The sequence below is a fragment of the Anguilla rostrata genome, chromosome 5, assembly GCF_018555375.3.
Source record: "Anguilla rostrata isolate EN2019 chromosome 5, ASM1855537v3, whole genome shotgun sequence".
Classification (NCBI taxonomy): Eukaryota; Metazoa; Chordata; class Actinopteri; order Anguilliformes; family Anguillidae; genus Anguilla; species Anguilla rostrata.
Window position 1 is genome coordinate 12532822 of NC_057937.1, and position 25643 is coordinate 12558464.

Sequence of the window (25643 nt, forward strand, 5' to 3'; positions counted from 1 at the left end):
TCTCCCATCTTTGATGCATATGGCTAAAGGTAGCTTATTTGCTGTGGAAATTCAGGATTAAATAATTAGGTTTTGTACTTAGATTTTTCAATTATATCAACAGCGGGGGACCTCCTTCTCCCCAAAAATGACATTATGCATTGTGGCGTTAGTCCTAAATGTCACGAAATGAGTACTTTTTTTAATGATTCTGAAAAGTTGAACAAAAATAGCTGCCATTAACCTCCAAGACACAAGCAGACGAAAGCCCTCCCACGACAGAGAGGAAAAGAGGGAGAGAGAGAGAGAGAGAGAGAGAGCACCTGTGCCATTGTTATGCCTGTTGCCTGGTAACGACATTCTTCACCGAGCAACACGAAGTGAGCGGAAACCATCCATGAAGAAAGCCTTCCCCTTTAAAGTGAACAAAGAATGCCATATTTCATGGACATTTGAAGAAAACATTTAGCTAGGGTGCACGGCTATTGCATCTGCATCTTCATTTAACAATGTGTCTGCATGCAGTGATATAAGCAAGCATCCCTTTCTACTTCGACCTGGCCTTCCCAGGAATATTTTTTTTTTCTGGGATTAATGAAGACCCAGTAATGGGTTCACCATACGTCATTTTCATTCTGTATTTGAAGGTCATCTCAATATAATATTACAGTAAAAAAAAAATTAAAAAAAAAGATTTTTTTAGAAAGTATCATCCAACTGAGTATCAGAGGATTGGCCCTTTTCCATCCTTTTCCAGCCGTATTGCACCGTACCGTACCGTGAAACTGAGATCACGGCTTCTGGATGCACTTCCATTGCAAAAAGATGTATATAGTGTATGGTTCTTGAAACTAAATTTAGCTAATCGAATGGAAGGCACGATGGGGTGGAGCTAGCAGTCCTGTACATCTTTGATTGGTCAAATGCAAACCTCCTGTAAATCATCACACACTGAGCAAACCAAAGGTCTATGTATATATTCAGTCATTATGCTATGTCTGGTTAAAAAATATTCTACCAAAGTTAAAACATTTTTGTATAGCATGCGCATACTTACCTTGCTACATTTTTGTTACCAATAGGCCTAGCTACTAAATCACAATTGCAAACAATAGTAAGGAGAACAACCGTCTTCTGTTTGTGATCATTCTGTCAGTCAGATGCTGTTTTGGTAGGCAGAGTGTACACACATTTCAGCCAACGTTAACATGTGACACATTGGTTAAAGTGGTGCATTAGTTATGCCGATAATAACCACAGCTGTACAATTACAGGAAATAAAACACAAACACGTAGCTGTAACTTATATTAAATCTGATTTTAGTGCTTTACAATTCGCTGTTGCTGTGACGGCTCGTTATTCCAAAAACGCTGCTAAACTGGTCATCAGTGCTGAATTTCATGTTCCCTCCGTCCTCCATGTGTGGAACATTAGCTGACCAAGCCTACCTGTGAGCCTCGCTGAGCCTTCTATTTCACCCCTCATGTCCGCGAGTAACTTAGTGTATTTTACAAAGTGGTTCACAGTCGAGAGACTTTCTCTAAACACCGCTTACTAAGGTATGGTTAGGCTATGTAACACATTTTCTTTTTTTGTCATTCCCTCCCAAATTCTCATCGTCATGGTTCTCAAAGTTCATTGGAAACAGGAGAACATTCCAGAAACTACCAAGGTTCCAGATATTTCTGGGTACAGATGGCTCCTCAACTGTTTTCTGCAATGGAAAAGGGGCATACATGAAACAGTCCTGACCAGGATATTAAATTTGGGGACTCTTTCTGTAGATTTCATACCTGAATAAAAGGAAACATTCATAGATGAACGAAACAGAAAATACATTATTGTTTTAACCGGCTGACCTGACTCCCTGCCTGTGTTTTTTTTTTTTTTGTTTCGACCATGGTTGACAGTGCGAAGACCGGGATTATCTCCAGCAGCTGGGTATTGGTCTGAACGTCAGAGCTGTCGCCTCACTCATGAAGGGCCTGGGGGTATAAGGCCTTTGCGTGAACTATGAAAGCTATGCCTTGCCGCAGCTTCTGTCGACCGCATGAAACACTCTCCCCTTTGATGGTTGTTTCTGTCAAGCCCACCCCCCCCCCTCCCCCTGCCTATGTAATGCGGATGCTGGCAGAGATGCCTAACAGCTCAAAGCTTTTGCCAGCCTTTGGATGCCAGCCTCCTCTTCCTCCCGCGGTCGATAAGCGAGGCCAATTTTCATTTCAGGAAGGTGTACGAATGCCCGTTAGCCACGCAGCTTCCCAGTCCTATTTTTTATTTTTTATTTTTTTATTTTTTTACTCAGGAGTAATTACTTAGAGAGGCAGGAGTGGAGTGTGTGCCTAACCTATGATTTACGCCTCTCATCCCCTTTGGCAGACATTGAAGGCGTCAGCGTTTTAACCCCCTGCCCCCCCTAATGTGATTTGATAGGTCAGGCTTTGTTGCAGCACGCCCTCTGTCTGTCTTGAGAGGGCCCCCGCTCGGCGGCCTGCGACACTTTCCAATTAGTTTATCGGCTCCCTCCGAAAAAAAAAGAAAAGAAAAGAAAAAAAAAACCCCGTCACAGGACCCATTTTGTGGATACGGAGAACGCGATGCGCGGCATTGGTCTGCGGACAAGCCCTGGCTCCTCCCCCCCAGCTGGTAATTGAATGAGGTGCGCAGGGACGTGTGTTGAAAAGCACGCGCTGCAGGCTTGGAGGGTGCCTGTTCATGCCAGGTTCTGTTACTGTCGCTCAGGTTCATTACCGTTAGACGGGTCAGATTTCGACAGCCTCAACGGCACCAAACATAGCTGGTCAGAAGCAGTGTTCGGTTATTAATTTTCATGACGATAAGGACAGATTGGTTGGGGTATTATGCTACAGTATAATAATCTTAGTGTGCCTTTTCTATTACAGATTACAATATGATCAGCATCAATCAAACAAGAAACTGTCACTAATTTAACTATTTAACTTAATAATCATTTATAAAGCTTACATTATTTGTGTACCACTAGATCAAAAAATTTAGACATATTCCAACTAAGAGTTAATGTTTTAAAAAACATGTATGTCTAATTAGCAAATAAAAAATCTGGCCTGTTCACCCAGGACTATTTGAGGATAAGTATTTGTATAATCTGTTGTCATCAATTTGTCCACTTTCCCCCTGATGCTTTTGAAATGTATTCAAAGATTATCCATCGCATTTTCGTTTACTGTTCACCCAAACAAAAGAGTACCCTTTAAATTATAAAAACATGTACACTTTCAAGTAGCAAATGAGAAAAATAGTGACAGTGGTGCCCTTTCACACAAAGCTCTCCTTTTAAAGGATGCTGCCTTTGTAACCATCATTTTCATTGCAGATCTTCTGTTGCGCTTAAGAATGATCTTTATTTTATAAAGCTAAAAGGCCTTCATATTAAAGTAAAAGCAACTTGATGACAGTTTAGCTGGAAAGGAAAGGTAAGATCCATCTAATGAGCTGTCTGCCAAAAGGGAGCATCTATTACTATTGTCCAACTGAAGCAAGACCGCTCCTCTTAAATCTAACCAAAGTTTGTCTTTCGGATCAGATTCAACGCTTTGCTTTCCTTACCACTTGGGATGTTCTTCGCAGGCTAGCTGCACATGCATTACTGGGTGGGAAATGGTATCCATGGCAGAGAAATTGATTTTAAATGCTTTCTGGAAAAGCACTGTTTAGCTTGCTCCCCAGCCAAGGTCTAACAGCATCAGCATCAATTTGTTTTTCATCCTAAAAAAAATAGGTATTCCGAAAACAACAGCAACAAAAAAAAAAAACCTTTATTTTTGCCTGATGACATCATGGACTGAAAAAACTTTCATAAATTTAATGTGGCACTAAAAATGAATGAATTTCTGCTGGTAGAGCAGACCATCCTATTAAAATCTCATCAAAACCATTTATAAAATAGATTCATTCTAAGTGTTACTCAAACTGCATAATTCTTTACAGTGTAACAATAGGCAGGGAAGGTTTTGAATGGACATTAAAGAATTTTCTTAATTGGACGGTAAACCCCCCCCCCCCCCCCCCACACACACACACACACACTCACACACACCCCACCTTCAAACCATTTATTTGTTCCTAATCACACATCACTGACTGCCCCACGTGGGCTAGCCCAATGCACCTCAACTGCTTTCCCTAATTCATTATCGCTCATTATTTATGGGTCTAACGTGACAACAGCAGACTGATAGTTTCCTCCATGTCTCACTGGCACTCTGTCTTATGGGTTTCAGGGAGCAGTAGGGTGGATGGGTCACACATCTATTTGCTGGCAATTAAGATAACCTAAAAAGGTATGTGTTGACAGGGGGTGGGGGTAAGGGGCGGCAGAGTTGGATTTTACTCCTGGCACATGTGTTTAGATATGAGACTTCCCCATAGACTTTGGCATCCGTTTTGCACTAAAATGATACTCCTGAATCAGAGGTGTCATCTGAATATAGCACAGCAATCATTCTTCAAGATGAAAACAAAATGGAGGCAGCCAAAAGGCCTGAGGGTACTTCAGAATTTTGGTCTGGGGCCCACACAATGATCATCTACTCTACTGGATGCTCATATCACCTCTGCAAGCCAACAAAACAATGCCGCTCAACAGTGTGTTGGATCAAACTTCTTTTCAGGAGTCGGGAGTCACAGAGGTCACCGAGTGACATCATTGTGGTACGTACAGCGCTCTATTCGGTTATATGGGCTTCTACATGGCAGTGAACATGTCTTCGGCTCCTTTCAAAACCAACAAATAACACCGTGAATTGCGAGGGCAATACGCTGGATGCGGATGAACTACAAAAGTCACCGTTGGAAAACGAAACTCAAGTCCCCACTGTCACTCAACCACTTGTGAGGGAAGTTTAGCCTCTCGCTGCCTCCAGCCAGCGTATTAATAATTAACAGTGCAGCTCCCACAGAAACAGGCTTTAGAGAACCTCTGTGAAGCTGCGTGGAGAGCGGGGTTTTCTCAGGATGTGAAGATATGTGCGCACTGCGGGGAACGCTTTTGACACAAATTCAAAGCGTGCGGCTACATCGCCGGGACCATCGTTACCGTTCGTTTCTCAACACAAAAATAAGGCCGCGCGACTGTCGTCTGTCTAATCAAGCACAACAATTATCATTACGTCAATCTGTCAATCACTGATACGAAAATATCAGGATTGTGAAGACTTGAAATGAACTTACAGTAACTCAAGGAATAGAATATACTGTAACTCCAGCAGCCCTGTATAGCGCTTACAGTATACAGTCTGTTTATAGTGGAGATTAGTTGAAAAAATTATTTGTAAAAAAAGGTTTGGCACTCTATAATAAAATAGTCTCATGAAATTCATCTGTTTATACCATGAGAGTGGGTTTGATAGGATTTGATTTACATAAGTAAGATGGGTTTAAAAGTCCAGCTTTCAATCTTAATGTTTTAACAGCGCAATCAACATGGAAAGCAACTTTAGCCCAAGTAATGCATATTTTAACATATGCACAATACATGTACAGTCTGTTGACATTGCAAAGTAACTGGCTAAATTAATTTTTTGTTGACGGTCAATTTCAATTGGTGGTAAATGTTGATAAAAGGAAAATGACCCGTTGATTTTTATTCCACGACACAAATAAAACAAAACCACTGAGGTATCAATCATTATTTTACAAGTGTTCATCTGGAAAGGGGCATTTTTTAATTTGTGAGCTGAAATTACGTTTAATTGGTTGTGATCCAAAAGCTGCCAACTGTCATGTAAAAGAGAATGAGAAATGGGAGTCTTCCTCTGAGTAAGTTCACCAAGGACATTTTTTGTCAAGGAGGCTTACGCAAGCATTAGTGCAGTCAGATATGACGTGTGAACTGTTAATGCATTCAGTCACTGTTGATTCAACACATTTAGCTAATTTTATGCTTATTGATATAGTCAGTGTTTCTCTAAGGTCGGTTGTGGCTAATTTACAGCTACGTACAGAAAACAGAGAAAACTGCACTTCGCTATCCAAAAAGCTATTGAGAATCACTGTCTTTTCCTGATACAGTGACGTGATGGGCATTTTGTAGATGCTTGAAAGGATACCAACGTTGCCCTCGATTAGGGTCCAATTTTGGGCGTGGGGGTCAACTGTCATCCCCAAAGCCTTCTGAGATACTCCTAAGCAATGGACTCACCTTTTACAACAAAAAATTTCAATTTTATTCAAAATATCTTCTTTCATGAATGTAGATGTCTTTACTAGTCATTTCATATTTCATTAACATCTGTGTGTCCACTCTGAAGTCTTGAGCTGTACCTCTTGTATCTCCAATCTTACTGAACAACTGAATCCAGTGGAAGAACACAAGAATATTTGCTTTGTTGACCAGGGGTGTTATGGGTTTCATTTACCATGCCCAACATACAGGGCATCAAAGAAAAAACTTTTATACAATATGACTAAATGTGAATAAGACATATCATTACAAATGCAGATTTTGAGCATTCAAAAATATATCTATAATGTGAAAATCTTTTTTATTCCCTGGAGACAACAGGATTTCTAAAGAAAAGTCCCTTAATTTAACATCATCGTTCTGGCCTGAGTAATATTTCAGCAGTTAAAACTAACAATGTCTCAGTGGGATGTTGAGCCAATTCCAGAAATCTATCTAGATCACACTGCGAGGTACGTTTATCCAGAACGTGCATCAGTCAAACCGCAGAAGACTGGATCATTTACACGGATGACAGAGTGATTACACAACTTTGCATCATTAATCACGATGGCGCTTGTAAGCACCTTAATACCGTCTTGGGTTGGGCCTTTGTTTGAGCTGTTCTCCGCTCACATCCTTCAGGCTGTGCCATGTGTCTGTCATGGAGAATGAAGAGCACTCAGTGGCAGTCTTCCCAGTCAACTATCATCTGTCTCAATCAAATAGAGCTCCTTAAAAAAAAATCTTTTTTTTTAACTTTACATTTAAATCAATTTGGAATTCAATATTCCTCACTTTAGTGAATTTTGAATTGCCAGCCGTGATTGAATATGGGAGCAACAACTGTAAACATGGAGCAGCGGAAAAATCCCAAGTACTGCATATTTTAACAGGAAAAGCACTTTTTTTTTCCTTTGGGAAAAGAGGTTTACCTTTATGATGAAAAATCACCTGAATCACATTTACTTATGACACAGTATTTTAGAGCAGGTGGCTAGTGATACACTCACACACTTTACTGTATATTCTGCATTAGGTTAAATACCGATGATAGGGGATGTTTTCACATTACATAAAACTGTCGTTCACCACGGACATGCTGCTTTCAGCACGGTCGCTAAGTGCACCTGTCCGTTTCAGCTTTATGAATTTTAATCTCTCAATTTCAATATTTGTCTCCCAGCCAGAATGCAACCATATTTGATGGGTGCTGCTGTGGATGGTTCTCCTGATAATAGACCCTTTTGTTGGCTTGCTGATTGAAATACGCATCTTACAATGATGCCTTGTTGGACCCTGGGAAGAAGATGGATGCTGGAATGGTCAAAGATCTCAGAAGTGTGAAGAATACCTCCTGGAACGATGTGGCAACTAGACTAATGCTGAGTTGCCATAGAAATGAGATCAGGTGGCCAAAAACAGATCAGGTGGGTCCACCAAGCATCAGCATTGTAACCACCAAGCATCATGGGCAGAAGAGCCTACCATCCCACAAGAGGAAAATGAAATTATTTGTGACACATATACTGTATCACAATCAGATATCACTGAGCCTGTTTTTACTGTTGTACTGTTTGTTCCTGTTTGTAAAGGATAGCAGAAAGAAGAAAGATTCTCTCTACTGTGTCTGATAATTAAAAATGGCTACAGCCTTTCAATTCAGGTCCCACTGAAATTTATTCTTTCCATACTCAGAGACCATCTCTCAAATTAAAAAAATACATGTGGTCTGTATTCGTGGTCTGTACAAGGTATCTGGACTGAAGTTCGACATAATGGGATTTTCAGTTAAGGAACTGCCTTTGCAGTGACATTGAAATATGGAGAACAGTCAGATTTTTTATTTCTCCTGTATATAACAGAAGCGCATAAGGGTATTTGCACATAGAGTTCTTTTAAGGTGAACCAAAAGGGTGAAGCAGTTGGAAATTAACTCAGTCCTTTTTGTGTTCACATTGTAAGTGGACTTGAAAGAGGACTATTTCTGGTCCACTTTAGCATTGATGAGATCTCAGACCACTTGTTGCTCACACAACAGCTCTTTTAGAACTTGGACCTCACTGCCGTAACATTGGATTATCAACAGGGGCTGACATAAATGGTATACAAGTATGTATTAATGGCAAAAAGATTAAAATGCATGGCAATTTTATGTCCTAATGAAATAGTACCTAAACATTAGCACTGTTATGATATAAAATTGCTGTGCATTGAAATCTTTTTTGCCATTAATGCATACTTGTATACCACTTATGCCAACTTCTGATTATAGGTAATTTTCCTCAAGATGGCCTCTGCAGATGTATTTATCTTTTGGCTGTCCTATACATTTTGCGTAACCTGATGCAAGAAGAGCACAGGTTTCTTCTGACCACACAATCCACCGAACACCACCACCAGCCGTTCTGCAATTTCTTTTTTAGCTGGGTGCACTCAGAAGTCACTGCAGCTGTGTAGAATGAATGTATGACATTCTTGAGTTATTGAGTCTTGATGTATTAAAGAGAACTGCAAAATGCAAAGTGGCTGCTTTGTGATCGCAGTGCATAAACCAGTGGTCTCCAACCCTGGTCCTGGAGAGCTACGGGGTCTGCTGGTTTTCATGATGACTCTGCACTTCATGACTCAATTGGAGCAGTTGATTACACAGTTAACTCAACTCACCTGGTGTCTTGCGTCTCATTTGAGTGCTGATTTTAAGGTGAAAACAAAAACCAGCAGACCCTGTAGCTCTCCAGGACCAGGGTTGGAGACCACTGGCATACCGTAAACTAAGTGGGCCTAGAAAAGAACCACAAATTAACCATGCTGAGACCGCCTCCTGACCTGGTCTGAGTTTGGCTCGTTTCAGAGGGATCTGAGTTTGTTTGGCGTGTTCTCATATGTGAAAAATGGTAAGTCACCGGACGGTGTCCACTTGAGAGGCTGAAACGAGCCAAGTGCGAAAACACCCTAAGATGTGTGGTCTTCCCCAAGTGTTGGGAAAAATTTGCTCCGTTAGACAAAGGGAACCTGCGTAAACACAAAACACATTTTACACATTCAAAAAAGTTATCAAACACCCATATCACCCATGTGAAAAAGTTGCCCCCTAAGTTATTCAATCAACCAATTAACCAAATTCAATTGGTAATTAGATTCAGATGACTGAACACAGCCAAGTTTGATTGCAGCCAGCCCTGTTGAATCTTAACCACACTCATATTGAACCTTACCATCGAAGTTAGGTAGTCACCACAAAATTTCTACAAGCACATTATACCACAGTCAAAGGAAATTAGAACTACCTGAACAGTAGAAATCATTCAGTGTGGCAAAAATGCAATAATAGAGGAAATCAGGAAGGGGGTAAATACTTCTTCATGTCACTGTATTTCACTTAGAAGAAAATGCCCTGGGCAGCAGTGTAGTACAATGCTTTTAGGGAAATGGGATTGTAACCCAGTGAGTTTGATTCCCAGATAGGGAATATTTGTGTCATTTTGAACCTGAGCAAGGTATTCAACCTAAATTGCTTCACTTTTTATTCAGCTGAAAAAATCATTTTATGTAAGCAAAAAATAAGGATAAAAATGCTGTGTAAGTCATTCAGAATAAAAGCATCTTATAAGTGCCTCAAATATAATGTAATTCAACTCCATCAATATATGTGTTTACCAGTCACTGTGGAGTGGATAAAACCACAGACTCACCCACTGCTCTCACCTTTTCATTTTATATTTACCATCTGAAATTTTGCTTCCCATCAGTATACAATGATCCCAATAGTTCAAACATATATCATAGCTTCAATGGAACATTGTAATATGAAACAACAAAAGGCAACTGAGTTTAAAACACGGGCTATTTCGTGTTAAGTCAGTGTCACTGCTGCATAACATTTCCCCACTTTTTGTATGTGAGTTTGTTATAGCACAACCCCAATCATTGTGTTAATTCATAATAATCATTTTTTTTTTTTTTTTTCATGTACAGGTCAATCCAGCTCTGTTTTATATCCGGGTTCTGTGCGAAAAAGCAAGAGGGAGCGGGGAAAGAGGATAGCATCATAGCTAACATGCTGAAAGCCAACAGCACATTAATGTGCTAAGCAGAGGTCTGCATGCACTGTATATATGGATTTTCAACCTGCTAGCGGTTTCTAACGCACATGCACACACTCCTTTATGTCATGAAGGCCTGAAATGTGTGCAGCCAGGCCTTTTTTTCCCTCGTCCATGGCCGTGTCCGGTACTGAGGGGCTGAATAATGTGTAGAAATTTCAGCGGCACGTCTGGAGACACATGCACCCATCAATCAGGGAGAGTTGATGCCCCTCTGGTGCCGGGAGCGCGTGGGACGGTGGGACCCTAAATGTGTAAATCTCTCCATTCATCAATTACCGGAGAGCCGGAGCCTGTCACCAGAGGGGGAGGAGGGGTAGGGGTGGTGGAGGGGGGGTGTGGGGGGAGTCTTATGGACGGGCCTCGGCACAAGAGGAGCACACACTCTGGACGCCATGGCGACGGATCCAGGATAACTAATCAATCTAACCTGCCTGCCTGTGGGAGACGGGGAGGAAACCGGAGAGCCCGGGGAGGAGGTGCGAGGAGTCAGCACACCCCCCCGCCCCCCCAGACAGACGCCCAGAATCACTGCCAGAATCACATTCAGGGGACCCTGCAGGACCGCTGCAGCCTGTGCCCATCGACACGTCGGCGCGGCGTATGTTGAATCTGTCCCAAATTTGATACAGACACGCGCGGTCACAAAACCCTGGTCTGCATTTCATGATTTTCAGCGCCATGTATCAAAATGGCTGTGCGACAACTGAGGAGGAAAACAAATCGTAAAACGTGAAGAACTGCATTTGGGGTTGAGGAAAATGTTATGTGCATTAAATACACAAATTAATAGATACATTTTTATGATTTAATAGATGGGGGGGGTCTTTAAATGCTAAAATTATATTAGCTAAAGCTTTTCAAATTATGAGTACACATCATAGTATGAATCCCAAAATGTTTTTATTTTTATTTTGTACAATGCAAATGACTATCCCTAATTACATTGTGTCAACTTTAATGTGGTATCATCGTGCAGTTGTTTTTTCAATAACGGTTTTAGCCCTAGCCTTTGAGGGGCCCCAAGCAGGATCGCATTTGTGGGCCCCGTAACCCACCAACCACCCACCCTCTCCTGAACACACCTACACTTGGCTCACCTACTGTCTTATAAACATTTTTATGAACATAACACACATACAGTTCACAAGTAAGCAAAACTAAAGAGGGACCAGTTTACAGCCACAATACATTTTAATATCTCTTTTATGGTTTTTATGTGTATCCCTGGATCAACCCCTTACGCCGTATTTATGAATGATCACTTTTAAGTGCCTTTTGTTATATATATATTATATACTTGGAAAGAGCTGTCTGAATATGTATTTTAAATTGATATGAGGTAGGCATAACTCATCATTCACAAACTTAAGATAACACTGTGGTTGTACTATGATGTTCTCAAGACATTGAACACAGATAGCACAATGCAGGACACTGGTATTTTTGACCCCAGCTTGTTCCTCGGTGAGCCAGCGTTACGTAATACGCTATCTTGTTCTAACTATCACATTGCTTGTTATTATTTCGCAAACAAGGTAAAACTGGAGACAATACATTTGTCCTGTTGCATCTCCTCTTTGAATTTTTTTCCTCTTTTCTCTTTTCCTCATAAGCTCTTTTTTGAGTTAGAACGTTGCCTAATCACAACACTCGCAGTCACAGCTGATCTCTAATGTCAGTATCGCTAAACGCCTGATCCTACGTCCACAGCGTTAGCTGTGTCATGCTCTGCCATGCAAAGTTCAGAACAAAAATTACAAGACAATTAAAAAATATATATATGTACATTTTTATCAGACTATGCAATGTGATTTCTTGATGTACATATATCATACGTATATCATATAACATAGCTCTGGCTGCACATATACACTACTAATGGACATCAGTTTGTGTAATTTCAGTTGTGCACACCGGATGAATGATGTTTTTCTTCAAGATAATGGTAGGTGTATGGTGAAAATTAATGTTTTGATGTGCTGAACTCCAAGCGGCCATTTTCTGACCAATTTTAAGGAGACTCTAAATGACTGTTTTATTTTTCTTGTTGTTCTAGATTTTGGTCATGTGGCAGAGTGCAGGGCTTTCCCATAATCCATCTCGCAGTCCTCAAACTCACACCACTTTAAAGTTTTCTCTCTCCCTCTCTCTCTCTCTCTCTCTCTCACTCTCTCTTCTGCAGTGCTTCACATGTAATTCTCATAACCTACTTTGGAGGGCAGCTCTTTTCCACCCTACCTGCTCTTAAATGTGAACCAGCCCTTCTTCAGCTGTCACAGCGAATCAGCGGCGAGCTGATTACTTCCACCTTGTCTCCTTCATCAGCAAATGATTCTGACACGTACTCACACCCGGCCTTCTCCCACATCAATATGTGTGCCATGAAAAAAAAAAACTGCAGACGGTAAATAAATAATGAAAGGGGAGGAGAAAAGTGTGTGGCACTGGGCTGCTTCTACACCATGGCGACTCTGGAGTAGCCCTGCCTTCTGGGACAGGTAGACGCATGCGTGGATCGAGTGGGATTTAACTTTTATTTTTTTAACTGAGAAACAAACAAGCACAAAAAATTCAGTGGCCTTGAAGAGAAGAGAATCGGACCAAAGGATGGAGAGAGATGAAGCAGGGATGCAAATCGTTCAAAACATGCAAGAAAATCCTGCCTGTATTTTGTGTTGATGCAATTAAGCGAGACTACTGGGCCTCAGTTTAATCCGCATATGTCACGACACAACCTAATAAAATGGAAACTACCATTTTTTGAGGATGCAGCTTCCAGCATGTCGCAGACACGCATTACCCCCCCCCCCCCCCCCCCACCCCCACCTCCACTAGCCCAGCACCCCACCCCCGCTCTGTTAATCACGCTTACTCTTCAAATGACTTACCTCACGAGTGGAAGGAAACACATGCAGCGCCAGCGCGCCGCCTGCACGCACGGAGCGGAGATTCAATCTTCTTATTCCAGCTTCCAGTTCGTGCTCTGCATTCCTCCCCGGCGTTGTCGAGAAGCACTTTCCTGGGCTGGCGACACCTGCGCCACGAGCCCGGGAAGGGATGAGGCCGGCTACAGGCAAGCGTCCCCCTTTGCAGAAATCCAAACAAGGACTCCCGAGGACCGGAAACCAACAGCCGAGGAGGCGCTACAGTGGAGGGTCCTGATTGTTTAGACGTCTAGAGGCGTTATTTAACGTTTAACAGGTGTTACGGACCTGATAAGAACCTTCCGGAATATCTTCTTGGATATTTGACTTCTTTGCCCCCCCCCCCCCAAACATCCCTTTATCCCTTAACCCAAAACAACAGAAATGGCAGAACAGAAGACTGGCTGCATATTTGTCGGTTTAATCTACTGTACAGTATACCAGACATTTCCTGGAAAAAAAAATGCCTCTTTCCCATCACTATAGATAGATAGTTATAAATTTTGTGGTTAATGGGCTTCGTAATGCTGATAAAATTATTGTTTTGGTAGTTAAGACAACGCGAGCGTCCACAATGATTTATGATTTACGTTAAAAAAAAAAAAACTCTTCCTGCACACACGGCTACCATTTATCTGCATTACCTTTTTTTCCCCCCGGTGCAGAAATAAGAATTTCCAGGCCCTTATTACAGTAAATCTGTGCTGTGGAATGCGCAGAGCGGAGGAGAGGGATTAGGGTTTTTCTGATGTTATTTAATCTCACTGTCCAGTGAGTTTCAGATGCACGTTATCATCCCCCCCCGATCAGCGGCGGAGGGGGGGATTTGGCTCAGACATGGTCGTTCCCGAGCCTTATCCAGCCCGCCGCTCACACGGGGTTACGAATGTGCACTCATCTGACGCAAAGTCGGCCCCAGTCGATTTCCCCCTTCGCGTGCCGCTGTTCCGACCCGCCAAATGCGCCCCCCCGCACTTCCCCCCCCCCACCCCCATCCCCCACCCTAACCCTCCTCCTCTACCAACCCCTCCTACCGTGTGCCTCTGTCTGCCCCCCCCCTCCCCAAGCCCCCAAAATCACTGGGCTGCAGAAGGCAAGCATTGCAGGTGGGTCAACTCCCCCCCCCGCCCCCGAAAACCCCTCCTCCCCACACATTCCTCCACGACAAACCACCTGGGATTTCATCAGGCCTTTAAAGCCCAACGCCTCCGGGAGCCGCTTTCTTTCCCGCTGCGTTTTAGTATTCAGAGCAAGGCAGAGCCGCGCGGATGTAGCGGCTTCCATTCCTTTCTCCATTTCGCTGTTTTTTTATTTTATTTTCCAGGGCGGGCTGATTCACACAAGAGATAACAAAGAGGAAAATGTAATGGTGATCATAGTTGATGTTTAATTGTACATGTGAGAATAAAAATTTCCATTATTTCTTTGACATCAAATTATTTTTCATGTTTTCTTTTTTGTAGGCTTTTTTTTTTCTTATTTTATTTTAACACGTAAAAGCATCACAACAACAATATACAAATTCTTAGTCATCTTTAAAACCAAAACACATTTACACATGCAACAGTAGGGTTTAAGACAATGAGTAACTTATTGAATCATTTATTTGGAATGTGTACATCTGCTTCACTTCAACACATGACTGCTGGCCAAGTTTATCTCTGCAGTGAGAAGATACATATGATCCCTTTTTCCCCCCAGGATAACTCGTCAGATATTTATACTGTACCGTACTGCACTGTTACAGAATGCTAAATTCGAATACTTTAATGTAAACTAGAATTCCTTTACTGGTATTCCTACCTTTCCGTCAAACTTGTTTTTTCATGAACCTTTTGTATTTAAAACAAAAAAGCTAAAAAGGCCCACCAGTTATGCAAAATGCTCATTACGATTTTTTTTCAAGCTCATTAAAACCATCTAAAATGTACTTGCGACATTTTTCTGAAGTCCTTTTCCCCCAACACATGCCTTTTGAATTTACACAACACATTTTTTAATATTTCACAGCAAGATGTAGACAAAACAATAGACTATGTCTTCCTGCCAGACTAGAAGTCTTGTGCTAAGAAAAGGGAATAATTACATTTCTTCTACAAAAGTGCAACACGTTGCGCAAGACAATGTGCCCTGTTCTGCAACGTGCTGAGGAGCTAGAAAAATAAACAAACCGAGTCACCATAGCTGTCTTCTCACTCTGTGTCAATCATGAAACAGTTCATTAATGAAAGAAGATGGCCTAGCAGTACTCTCAAAGCTCGGGCCACTCGCATCCATGATACGCAAATTAACTAAATGGGATAAAATGTAAGAAAAAAATTTAAATGGATGTAAATTAACAGGCGAAGGGTAATCACCTCAATGATTATTGCTCCAGATCTAAAAAGTGTATAGTGTTGCAATTACATTTTAATCCTTGTGGCCTTTTATTTATTTAATTTGTTATGATTGTCTTTTGAGTCCTTTACATAAGAATGACTGTTATTTGTACAGTCACAACACTGAAGCACATTCATAGACACCAAAAATATACATTATGATACTGTCAAAAGGTACATTATTACACATGAAAGGAAATTACAGAGTTAAACCAACACCATAATGTTTTTCTTTTCTTTTTTTCTCTCCTTCTTCTCCAAAGCTGGGTTTTTTGGGTCGGCAAACCCCACAAGTGCTTTCTGCGATGAGCCTGCGTGTTACCTGACGTCAGGTTGAGGGGGCCTAGAGCCAGCACGCTAGAAGAACCACCGGAATGCTTCGCCGCTGGTGACCGGCGTCCTCTGCGGAGCACACAAAACAGAAAAAAAATGTAATTTGAATTTTCTTTTTATTTACACATAAAGAAATTTTAAAAGGTCTCAATAGCTTCATTCCATATGTAGGGACGTCTATAAACACCCAGCTAGGCCTGGTTGCAGGACTCCTAGTGTTGCAGGATTAAATTAATAGTCATCTAAATAACTTGTAAATACCCATGTTGATACGATGGAATACGCATTTATAGCATATGTGAAAACATACAAAAAAGGAGTAAAACCAAAAAGAATATTTCTAGGAAAGGTATAAAAAAAAAGCATAATAGAGTAATTAAGTCTAGTAATTAATGGTAGATGGTCCTATTTTCTCCTACTGAGAAAATAATATTTGTCTGAGCTTTTCAACAGAAATAGGGGGAGATCAACTAAATGAGATGGCAGTTCATTTCAAAATGAAGGTCTTCTGTAACATGTGCTAAAGTGTAACATAGCTGCTCTTGTTGCAGGAGGGTTAAATTGACACCTGTATCTAGTTGAATGCTAACCAAGTTAAACAGAACAACTTTAACTCAGCAGAGTTGCTACAGTTCTGTTGGCAGTTGTGTTAACATGGTGCCAGTGATTGTGTGTAAAAGCAAGGTCTTTAACTTTTGTCCCGGACCACCCATAAAATGACTGTTTTGTCAAACTGCCTAAAGGACATAGGGCTTAGATATAGGTGCCTACGCTGCAAAAAGATATGTTCCTGCAAAGTTTTGTGCCATTTACCATTAACAGCTGCGAGCATAAGATGTTATTGCAAGAGTTGTGAGACCAGAACAAAATGGGAGTTTTACTGATTCCTTTAAAGACTCTATTGAGGGTCCTCTTCATTGCATAAATGAATAAGAACTCACTATTTTCTAACCAGTAATGTGACAGGATGCCATTGCCCTTAAAATAAATTCTTCTGAAGATGGAAGCACAAAACTGTACATTTGTGATTGTTTCCTTACCACATTCTAATTAATTGTTGAAAAGCATGACACAAGTTATTCTGTCTCATACTTAATTTTGCAGTAATGTATCTTAAAGATGTGTCAAATACTGTGGCCTTGAACACAAACCACAGTTAGCACTAGTTCCATAATGAACCCATGTTAACGGGGGCATTTGATAGTTGGTCTGAATAAAGGTAACTTTAATCTACGTTTGATGCGGCAGCAAGTGTTAAGAATGCAATATTCAGAGGATAAAGGTGTGAAAGGGTCATGTTTTAAACTAAGTGTGGAAAGCAACCATTGCGATACCTCAATGGGTATTTAAAACAATAGAACCAAGGGCTGGTATGTCATCATCCATACCTTTGCCCTTCCATTACCAAGGAAGACATTTGCATGTACACATTACACTTATTAAGTATGTATCACATTGGGCAGAAGAAAGTGCATGTTCTCTGTGTGGGTTTCCTCCGGGTACTCCGGTTTCCACCCACAGTCCAAAGACATGCAGGTTAGGCTAATTGGAGACTATAAATTGCCCATAGGTATGAGTGTGTGAGTGAATGGTGTGTGTCCTGCGAAAGATTGGCGCCCCGGATAGATTAGCGACCTATCCAGGGTGTATTCCTGCCTCTTGCCCAATGCATGGTAGGATAGGCTCCAGCACCCCTGCCACCCTGACCAGGATACGCTGGTATATAATTGTATAGATGGATGGATAATTGTTCAGAGAAACTACTTCATTCATTCTAAGATGACTCAGGTCAGGTCCAAGCTTTGCAGGTGGCACAGCAATGGACTCAAACAGAACTGAGTTTGTAATCATCTGTCAAATTCTACTTAAAATAAAGTAATACATGTACACAAAGTCTCTAGCAGTGGTGAAGTCTCACAGCCAGAAGGTACTGAGTTTGAATCCCAGCCGAGGGCCTTTCATTGTGGAGTTTGCACATTCTCGTCACGTGCACGTGGGTTTCTGCCAGGTGCTCCGGTTTCCTCCCACAGTCCAAAGACATGCCGTGGGCTAATGTGAGTGAATGGTGTGTGGGCCCTGTGATTGGTGACCTATCCAGGGTGCATTCCGGCCTCTCACCCACTGCATGCTGGGAAAGGCTGGGATAGCCCCCCCCCCCCCCCCCAAACCAGGAATAAGTGAGCTAGATAATAGATGAATGGATAAGAACATGCGTTTTAAGCTCATTTAATTAAAAAATAAGTTATTACAAATCTCTAAGATTGAAAAAACTTGAGAACTATCTTAAACAGCAGATACCCACTTATCCTGGGCAGGGTTGCGGGGGGTTCTGAACCCTATCCCAGAGTGCATTGGCCGAGAGGCTGGGATATACCCTGGACAGGCCGCCAACCTATCGCAGGGCACACACACTATTACATGTATTGCATGTAGAATAAAATGTATATGATTTACTGGAAAACAGTGTTGCTAGAAAACTATCTTCTAAACTGTATGGCATTCAAGCACATAACCTGTCAGTAGAATGTTAGCTCCTGACAGCTAGTGAACTTTAATTGGCTAGGTTTTCTGCTAACATAACTATTATTAGATTACCATTTGTCAATGTTATGTCACGCTGAACCTGTTGCTACTTACAACAAAATTTCTGTTGCTAAGTTTCAAGCACTTTTTAATAAAATTAATGACATTATTAAAACCATGATTAAAAAAAAACAGGATCTTTGGTTTAATTTTGAGTTTGACAGAATATTGGTGACCAGCTATCAAGATTGGAATCTGCGATATGAATTATCTTGCATACAGGTTTATTAAATCTTGATCTCGGGATATGAAATCTCCACAAGGCCATCCATGTGGCAGTTTCAGACACTGTTTGAACAGTGCAGTGCCAGACAGCGAAGCAGCACGCCACAGAGAGCCTCGTCAGCACACGATTCATATTCATCTAGCTGCAACGCACTTATTTGAAAATCAGGGGGTTGGTGGTTGGATGGGTGCACACCAATATCTTTGTTTCATTCCATACATTTTTGCTATTAAAACTTTTTTAAAAATCCCTTGGGTTTCTTATGCAAAATTGACTGAGTTACCTACTTCATGTAACATGTTGGTTGCAATGCAGAAGTGACATTGGTAGTAAGCAGTAAGTACGTATTGTGGAGTTTTTTTGTGGCTCAGCAAATTTAACTCATTCCAAATTGTATTGTAAGATATGTCACACCAGCCTGACTATTACACCAGCAAAAATTCTTACCCAGCCACCACATAGGAATGAGTCGAAATGGTACAGAAGTGCTCTAATGTTTTGTATCCATTTCGCTCCATACACAACAAAAAAGCTGTTTTTTCAAGGCCCTGCTTTCAAGATTTTTTAAGCTACATCAGGACAACATAAGTGACAGGTCACAGTGTATCAACCTGAAAAAAGACAGTATGATTTACCTAAATACCTTACACTCATGCATAGGGGCACAAAAACAGCTACTGGGGAAGAAATAAGCCTCTACACTATTTCAAACACATGCGTATAACAAACATAACAATATAATAATACATATTCAGACACATGTACAGTACATGTACATAGATGGGGATTATCAGAGAGAGAGGGGACTACAGAACAGAGACAGTACTGGTCGATAATTACTTTTTTTCCCCAGGAATTTTCAGAAATACAATTTTGTTTATTTTCTGGCTGTGCATTGTATATACCTGTCTTCTTTCTGACCAGTCACTGTATTGAAAGCCTTTTCCCATCACACAAACAATTATGAAAATATTAATATACAACGAATCACATTAGTATTACTCTACTGTCAATAAGAAAATTATGTTGTGAGTGTGATGGGTGCCACAGTGTTCACAGAACAGAAGTAGCAGACTAACTTCATATATACAAAACTATGGCTAAAATTCCCAGGTTCAAGGATTCAGTTTGTCTTGATTCAAAAAGTTTCATGCTTTCTTTCAAGCATTGGTTCTCCTTATTTTAATAGCTAACAACTGTAGCATTATTCATAACTGCAAAGCTATATGTTTTTGGAAATATTTTTAAAATGTGCCACTGAAAGCCAGGGAAAAGAAAACATGCAACAGTTGTAATTCGTAAAGGCGCACACAATAATTGAGTAAAGCATTTAACAGCATGCTGAAAATACAGAATGATAAAATTTGTTCAAGCAACAGCTGCTCACACTGACCATGTCCAAGAACCTAGAGTTGTTAGTGAGAATTAGTGGCCGCGTCCTCCTGCGATTTTTCCAAAAAGCTGGCCCGGGTGTCCCCTGAGCTTACCACAAGTGGTGCTGTGCAGCAATACAGCAAGAAGCATTGCCCATTGCCTTAAGAATTGGCTCAAGATCCATTATTGTATTCCCCTAGCATTTGTGGTTTTGCGATTAACAGTTTTGCTATTCCCCAATTGGCAGCTCTTCTTATTTGTGGTTGGGGAAAGCAGTGTGAAGCGGTGAGAGGTATCCCAGCATCCCCCGCTCTGCTTGTCCTCTCCCCCAGCTTTCTCCAGGGCCACTGTCTCTGTTGCTCTTCTGACACATCATTTTTAAGTGCTTAGCCCTACCTCAGGGGCCCTCGACCCTGGTCCAAGAGAGGCCCTGTATCTGTATTCTTAAAATAACCAATTCAGACCCAGAAAATCCAGTTGAGGCAAGTTGACTACGTCACCAAGTGCCTTGATTGATCGATGAAGCCTTGAGTTAAGACGGAATCCAGCAGATGCCGCAGCTCTCCAGGACCAGGGTTGGAGACCCCTGCTCTCTCCCATAATCATGGCAAATAAAGCTAACGATTGGCCACCACAGATCCTCCTTACAGGGAGATGGGAACACTTAACGTTTCCCTAATGGAGAAATACATTTCTCTCTGGGTGAGTGATTCTGGTACAGAGAGAGATTAATCTGACCAGTCACATTCTCCACATTGACCCCACGCCGCAGGTCAAACAGCTCAATCTGAAAGCGGCGTGTCCCTCCACACTTACATCATCGGATGTATTCCTGTAATGTGCATTTTCTTCCTCTGAAAGTGTGCAGTAATTGTGGTGTCCACTACTTTATTTTTACGCAATGAATGACAGTGCAGGTCCACAGGTGGATAGCCTTCTGAGTGATTCAGTCTGTGTCGCACTTGTTTTGAGTGTGGACTGAGCCCTACAGCTCAGACATAGCTATGTGGCAGTTGGCCTGTGTTGTTAGCCAACTAGTCTTGCAGTCTGAGAGTTATGTCATTCATATCCTACTGGATAGGGACTCACTAGTTACTCACCAGGTAACAACTAGCTTTATAGTTGCCTTGAATGAGCAATATCCATCTCTCCTTTAATTCACACTGCCGCTCCTGCAGAATTTGGCATGTGCTGTGTAAAAGAGGCACAGGCTGTGTGGCTGTGGATGGCAATTGTTGATGTGTGAGCCTAGTAATTTAGCGACTCCAAAAAAAAAAAAAAAAAGAGGAAATAAGCTTTGTGTTTTCACGTGATGTTTTTGTTTTGTAGGTGGATACCCTCCCATTTGACTACCATCCAATAAATACTCTCTCTGGTCTCCCCACACCCCATAATAATCCCGTGTGGCCTTACCAACATGTTGGCTGGACTACCCCCGCTCCAATAAAGTCATCTCCTGAGTGTGGAGTGGATTGCAAAAGGGAAAATTATGAATCCGAAAGCTAAATGGATGAGCGAATGGCCTCGAAGTAAGTATAGCAGGCAGGGATGACTCAGCATAAATAAGTCAAGGATAGCATTTACTGAGTCAACTGTGAGGTACACAAAAAAGAAAAAAAAAACCCAAAGGGTGCTCCCACTTATCACATTCTGAAAAAAGGTTTGCCATATTTCCTGTGAAATACGTATGAACTAGCACCATACACTCTCATGTAGGAGAGATAAAGATGTTACCTTATCTTAATAGTTTCTGAGGATAAAGACCTGAGAGTAGCGCGTCCTCTCTGAATCGGAGCTCTCTGCTGTAATAGCATGTGCAAGCAGGTCGTTGTAGAGTATGGATTGTCATGACAATGCTAAAATGAAGAAAATGTTGGGCTTTTGGACGGTCTATCCAGCAAAAAACACTTGTTTATGCAGTAATGGGGCAATCCGGAACATAAAATCATCAAACCAAATCATGACCATACCAGTGTTGGCAGGTGTTTTTCAGGGATACATATTTTGCCATAGAGCTGCCTGATTTAAGTTCACTTCCCTTAAAGCAACTCTGCTGGCCAGTCTGGAAGTTTTGAACAGTTCCCATTTTTTTTTTGTGAACAGGTCTGCTTTTGCTTTTATTCAGTCAGGAAGAAAGCAGAGAGGGTGACAGACAGAGAAGGGCTGACAGCTCAGAAGGTGCCATGGCAGGGATCTAAGCCCTGCCCGCAAGGGGGGGTTGGGGGGGGGCACTCAGTCGGCCGCCCGGCGAACTGTGTCACATGTCTCGCCAGAACAGTTCCGTTTTAAACAACTGTAATTTTGTACTTTCGCTAACGTATCCTTTGACTCAATGTGGGCCTGTCATGTGCTTCTCTAGGCAGGGACGTGGACTTGCTGATGGCACTCCGAAGGACTTTGTGTGAAAGAAAGACTGTGACATTTTAATGAAAACTTCAGCTGCTTTGTAGCACGAAAAGCAGGCTTCTTAATAACATTAGGTAACTAGGCTGACTGTTCCAAATGAGAATACTGTACTGTACCAAAGTCGAAACTCAGACATCATACAGTTCAAATTTACAATCGTTATAACAGTAGTCTGCAGCAAGTGTTTACTGCTAGTGCAACCAGTTTGTGGTTGAGCTATGACACATATGCAATAACAGAATGAATTCCAAATTCCAATTCCACCAAAATAATATATTCCAAAATAAACATATATCATCTCTCATAGGACTTTTTCTTTGCAATGTCATTCAATTATTTTCCCATTGGAAATCTCATCACTTTTTTGAAGATAAAAAGGGAAAAAAGGCTTGATTACACATATGGTAGCTGTCGCGCAAAAAAAAAAACAAAAAAAAAAAACGGTGCAAAAAAAGTTGAATAAGGTTTGCACAGTGTATCTCTGTTTGAGGAATACATTCATACAAATACTAACTGTAGACAGAACTGCATTACAGTGATTATATCACTGAGAAGCTGAGCTCACAAATCGTACCCATCAGACTTGCCAATGCCTCATAATGCACAGCTAGTTAGCGGCGGCAGCAGGGGACCAGTCGTCTAATGAAGGGAATTCAATTACTTCCATGGTGTTGTTTGCTACATTTCGTCTCTCTCGCTGCACTATAATTACAAATCTTTTTTATTATTATTATTTTTATTATATTTTTGCTGCAGTTACGTGATCCACAGTCCATGGCTCCCCCCCCCCCCCACACTCATCATTTAAAAGTTCCCTGATTGAAATGTAGTTGTGGTGTTTGATTGTAGCTTTGTGCAAGAAAGGTTGTATATTAATTTATTACTTTATGCTAACTTAGATAGATATGGGTTATAGTCAAGGTCTTAATATGCATTTAAAAAAAACATATATATATATATATATATATATATATATATATATATATATATATATATATATATATTTTATTGGAACATTTAACTCTCCACGGTCTTTGAGTGAACAATAACACGACAGTCATCCTCATCACTGAGAAAAAAAAAAAACAAAAGTCAGTGCATTATTGTCTTTTCAGAGAAATTTTATCACAACAAGCCAAAGTAAGCGTGTAATAATATTCCTCTAAAAAGAGAGCAATGAAATGCAGTTGGTAGCAATAGTAGTAACAACCAAAATCCTGAGTTGTTTAATTATCTCAGACACCTAGAACTGGGACCACAAAATGGGAGAATGTGTGTCATAATATAGCACGGCTCAGTCAGGACTTCATCTGCCGTGTGGACACATCTCCCATCTTCACCAGTAATTAAGAGCAGGTTTCGGGAAAGGAAAGAGGCTCTCTCTCTCTCGTCTCACAGCTGAGAGAGAAAGAAGCACAACCCCATCCTAAGGTCCAGCGCGGTGCTTTGGCTTGTGGAAAGCAGAACACTGCCAACCATCATAACTGCAGAAACTAAAGCTCCTTTTCTCCGCTAAAAATGAAAAACGAATAAAGGAAGTGAAAAAAAAAGAAAATTAACCCTCCCCCCACCACCCTCCGAAAGCATCCATATTGATCTATATATCCTGGCACTGGCTGGCCTTGGTGTGATTCACTGGCCGCAATAATGATCCAGATCTGCGGTCCCAATGTCTCTGTTTTGTTAAGTCCTGTTGTATTGATCTGCAGGGGGAGGATTCTGAGCGCCGCTCAGAGCCTCTACTGGGCCTCGCTACTGGCATGGCGCAGTCGCCGGGACACAAAGAAGGCTCAATTAGCGCGGCCCGGCTACGCTCTCCCGCCCCACGTGCGCTCCGCCATCAAACTCACTCTGTCAACAACAAGAGAAAGAGGGGGGGAGAGAGAGAGAGAGAGAGAAAGAGAGAGACAGGGAAAGAGAGAGACATAAGGAAGAGAGAGGGAGAGAGAGAAAGCGAGAGAGAGAGAGTGAGGAAGGGAGAGAGGGAGAGAAAGAGACAGGGAGCAAGAGAGAGACAGAGAGAGAGACAGGGAGAGAGAGAGACAGAGAGAGAGACAGGGAGAGAGAGAGAGACAGAGAGAGAGACAGGGAGAGAGAGAGACAGAGAGAGAGACAGGGAGAGAGAGAGAGAGAGAGAGATGCCACAGACAGAGGATCAGCCCTGAGGCTTCACCTCCAATCAACACAGGGTATGACAGCCTCTCAACCTCAGTTTAACCCCTGTGTCTCTGTGGCACGGATTTCACTCAGCTGGGACCAAGACCCAGGCCGAGACCTACTGACAACCTGTGTTTCCGCACTATGTGTGTGTGCATGTGTGAGTATATGTGTGCGTAGGGGGTCTGGGGTATATGCTACTATATGCACATTTTTATAGACAAGTTAAAACCCTTCATTTAGCAAGGCTTCTGTAGAGAGCACAGCGCATATTCACAGCGGCCCCTGCTCAGTATAAGACACCTGAGATGCTGTTTAATCCAGGGGTGTGGAGCAAGCAGCTCTATCCTGATTGCCACCCACGTCAAAATGAGAGGTCAGGTGCGTTTAATGATGGGCCTGTGCGTCCCGTTCTGCCAGGGGGGAGAGGGGGTTGTGTGGGGGGGGGGCTGCTGACTCATAATCAAATGCTAATCCAGCGAACTGTCAGAGACACAGAGGCACCCCACCCCCTTCCCTCCCCCGCCCCATGAGTCCTCCACCCGCCCCTCCTCCCCCCACCGCCCCTCCCCCCATCGCCGCAGCGGCGCACCCCCGTGTGTCCGCGCGCCCGGAGGGCAGGCCAGAGATAAAGCACTCGAGACGGCGAGGACGATAATGGGCGACACCGCAGCGCCTCAAATTCAATCAGCGCGGGCGCGTCGATGCGGATGAGCGTAAAAGTGAAATATGCTCGCCGAGGAACGTTAAAGACGCCACAGAGAGCTTGGGAAGGAGGAGGAGGGGAGAGAGAGAGAGAGAGAGAGAGAGAGGGGGAAAAAAAAAACCCGCTCGCGAGGCTCGTTTTCCGAGTGAAATCCCACTTGCATTTAAAGCAGCACTATTTTAACCACAGACTGCGAATAAATTACCCTTTTGAACCTCGGGTGATTGCAAATGTGCTCGTGTGCACGGGGAGGTGTCTGGCTCTC

The 25643-nt window shown here is 42.1% G+C and overlaps 1 protein-coding gene across 5 annotated transcripts in view; it reads right to left on the reverse strand.

The window, feature by feature from the left end:
* Window positions 1–14579: 14579 nt before the first annotated feature.
* Window positions 14580–25643, reverse strand: part of cxxc4 (CXXC finger 4) — a 35440-nt gene continuing 24376 nt past the window's right edge. For 2 of the 5 annotated variants that reach the window (XM_064335158.1, XM_064335159.1), the window contains exon 3: window positions 23924–24366. In XM_064335158.1, coding sequence (XP_064191228.1) covers window positions 24310–24366 — 57 coding nt within the window. In that variant the 3' untranslated portion in view covers window positions 23924–24309. The other 3 variants (XM_064335161.1, XM_064335163.1, XM_064335160.1) reach the window with 3 other exon arrangements.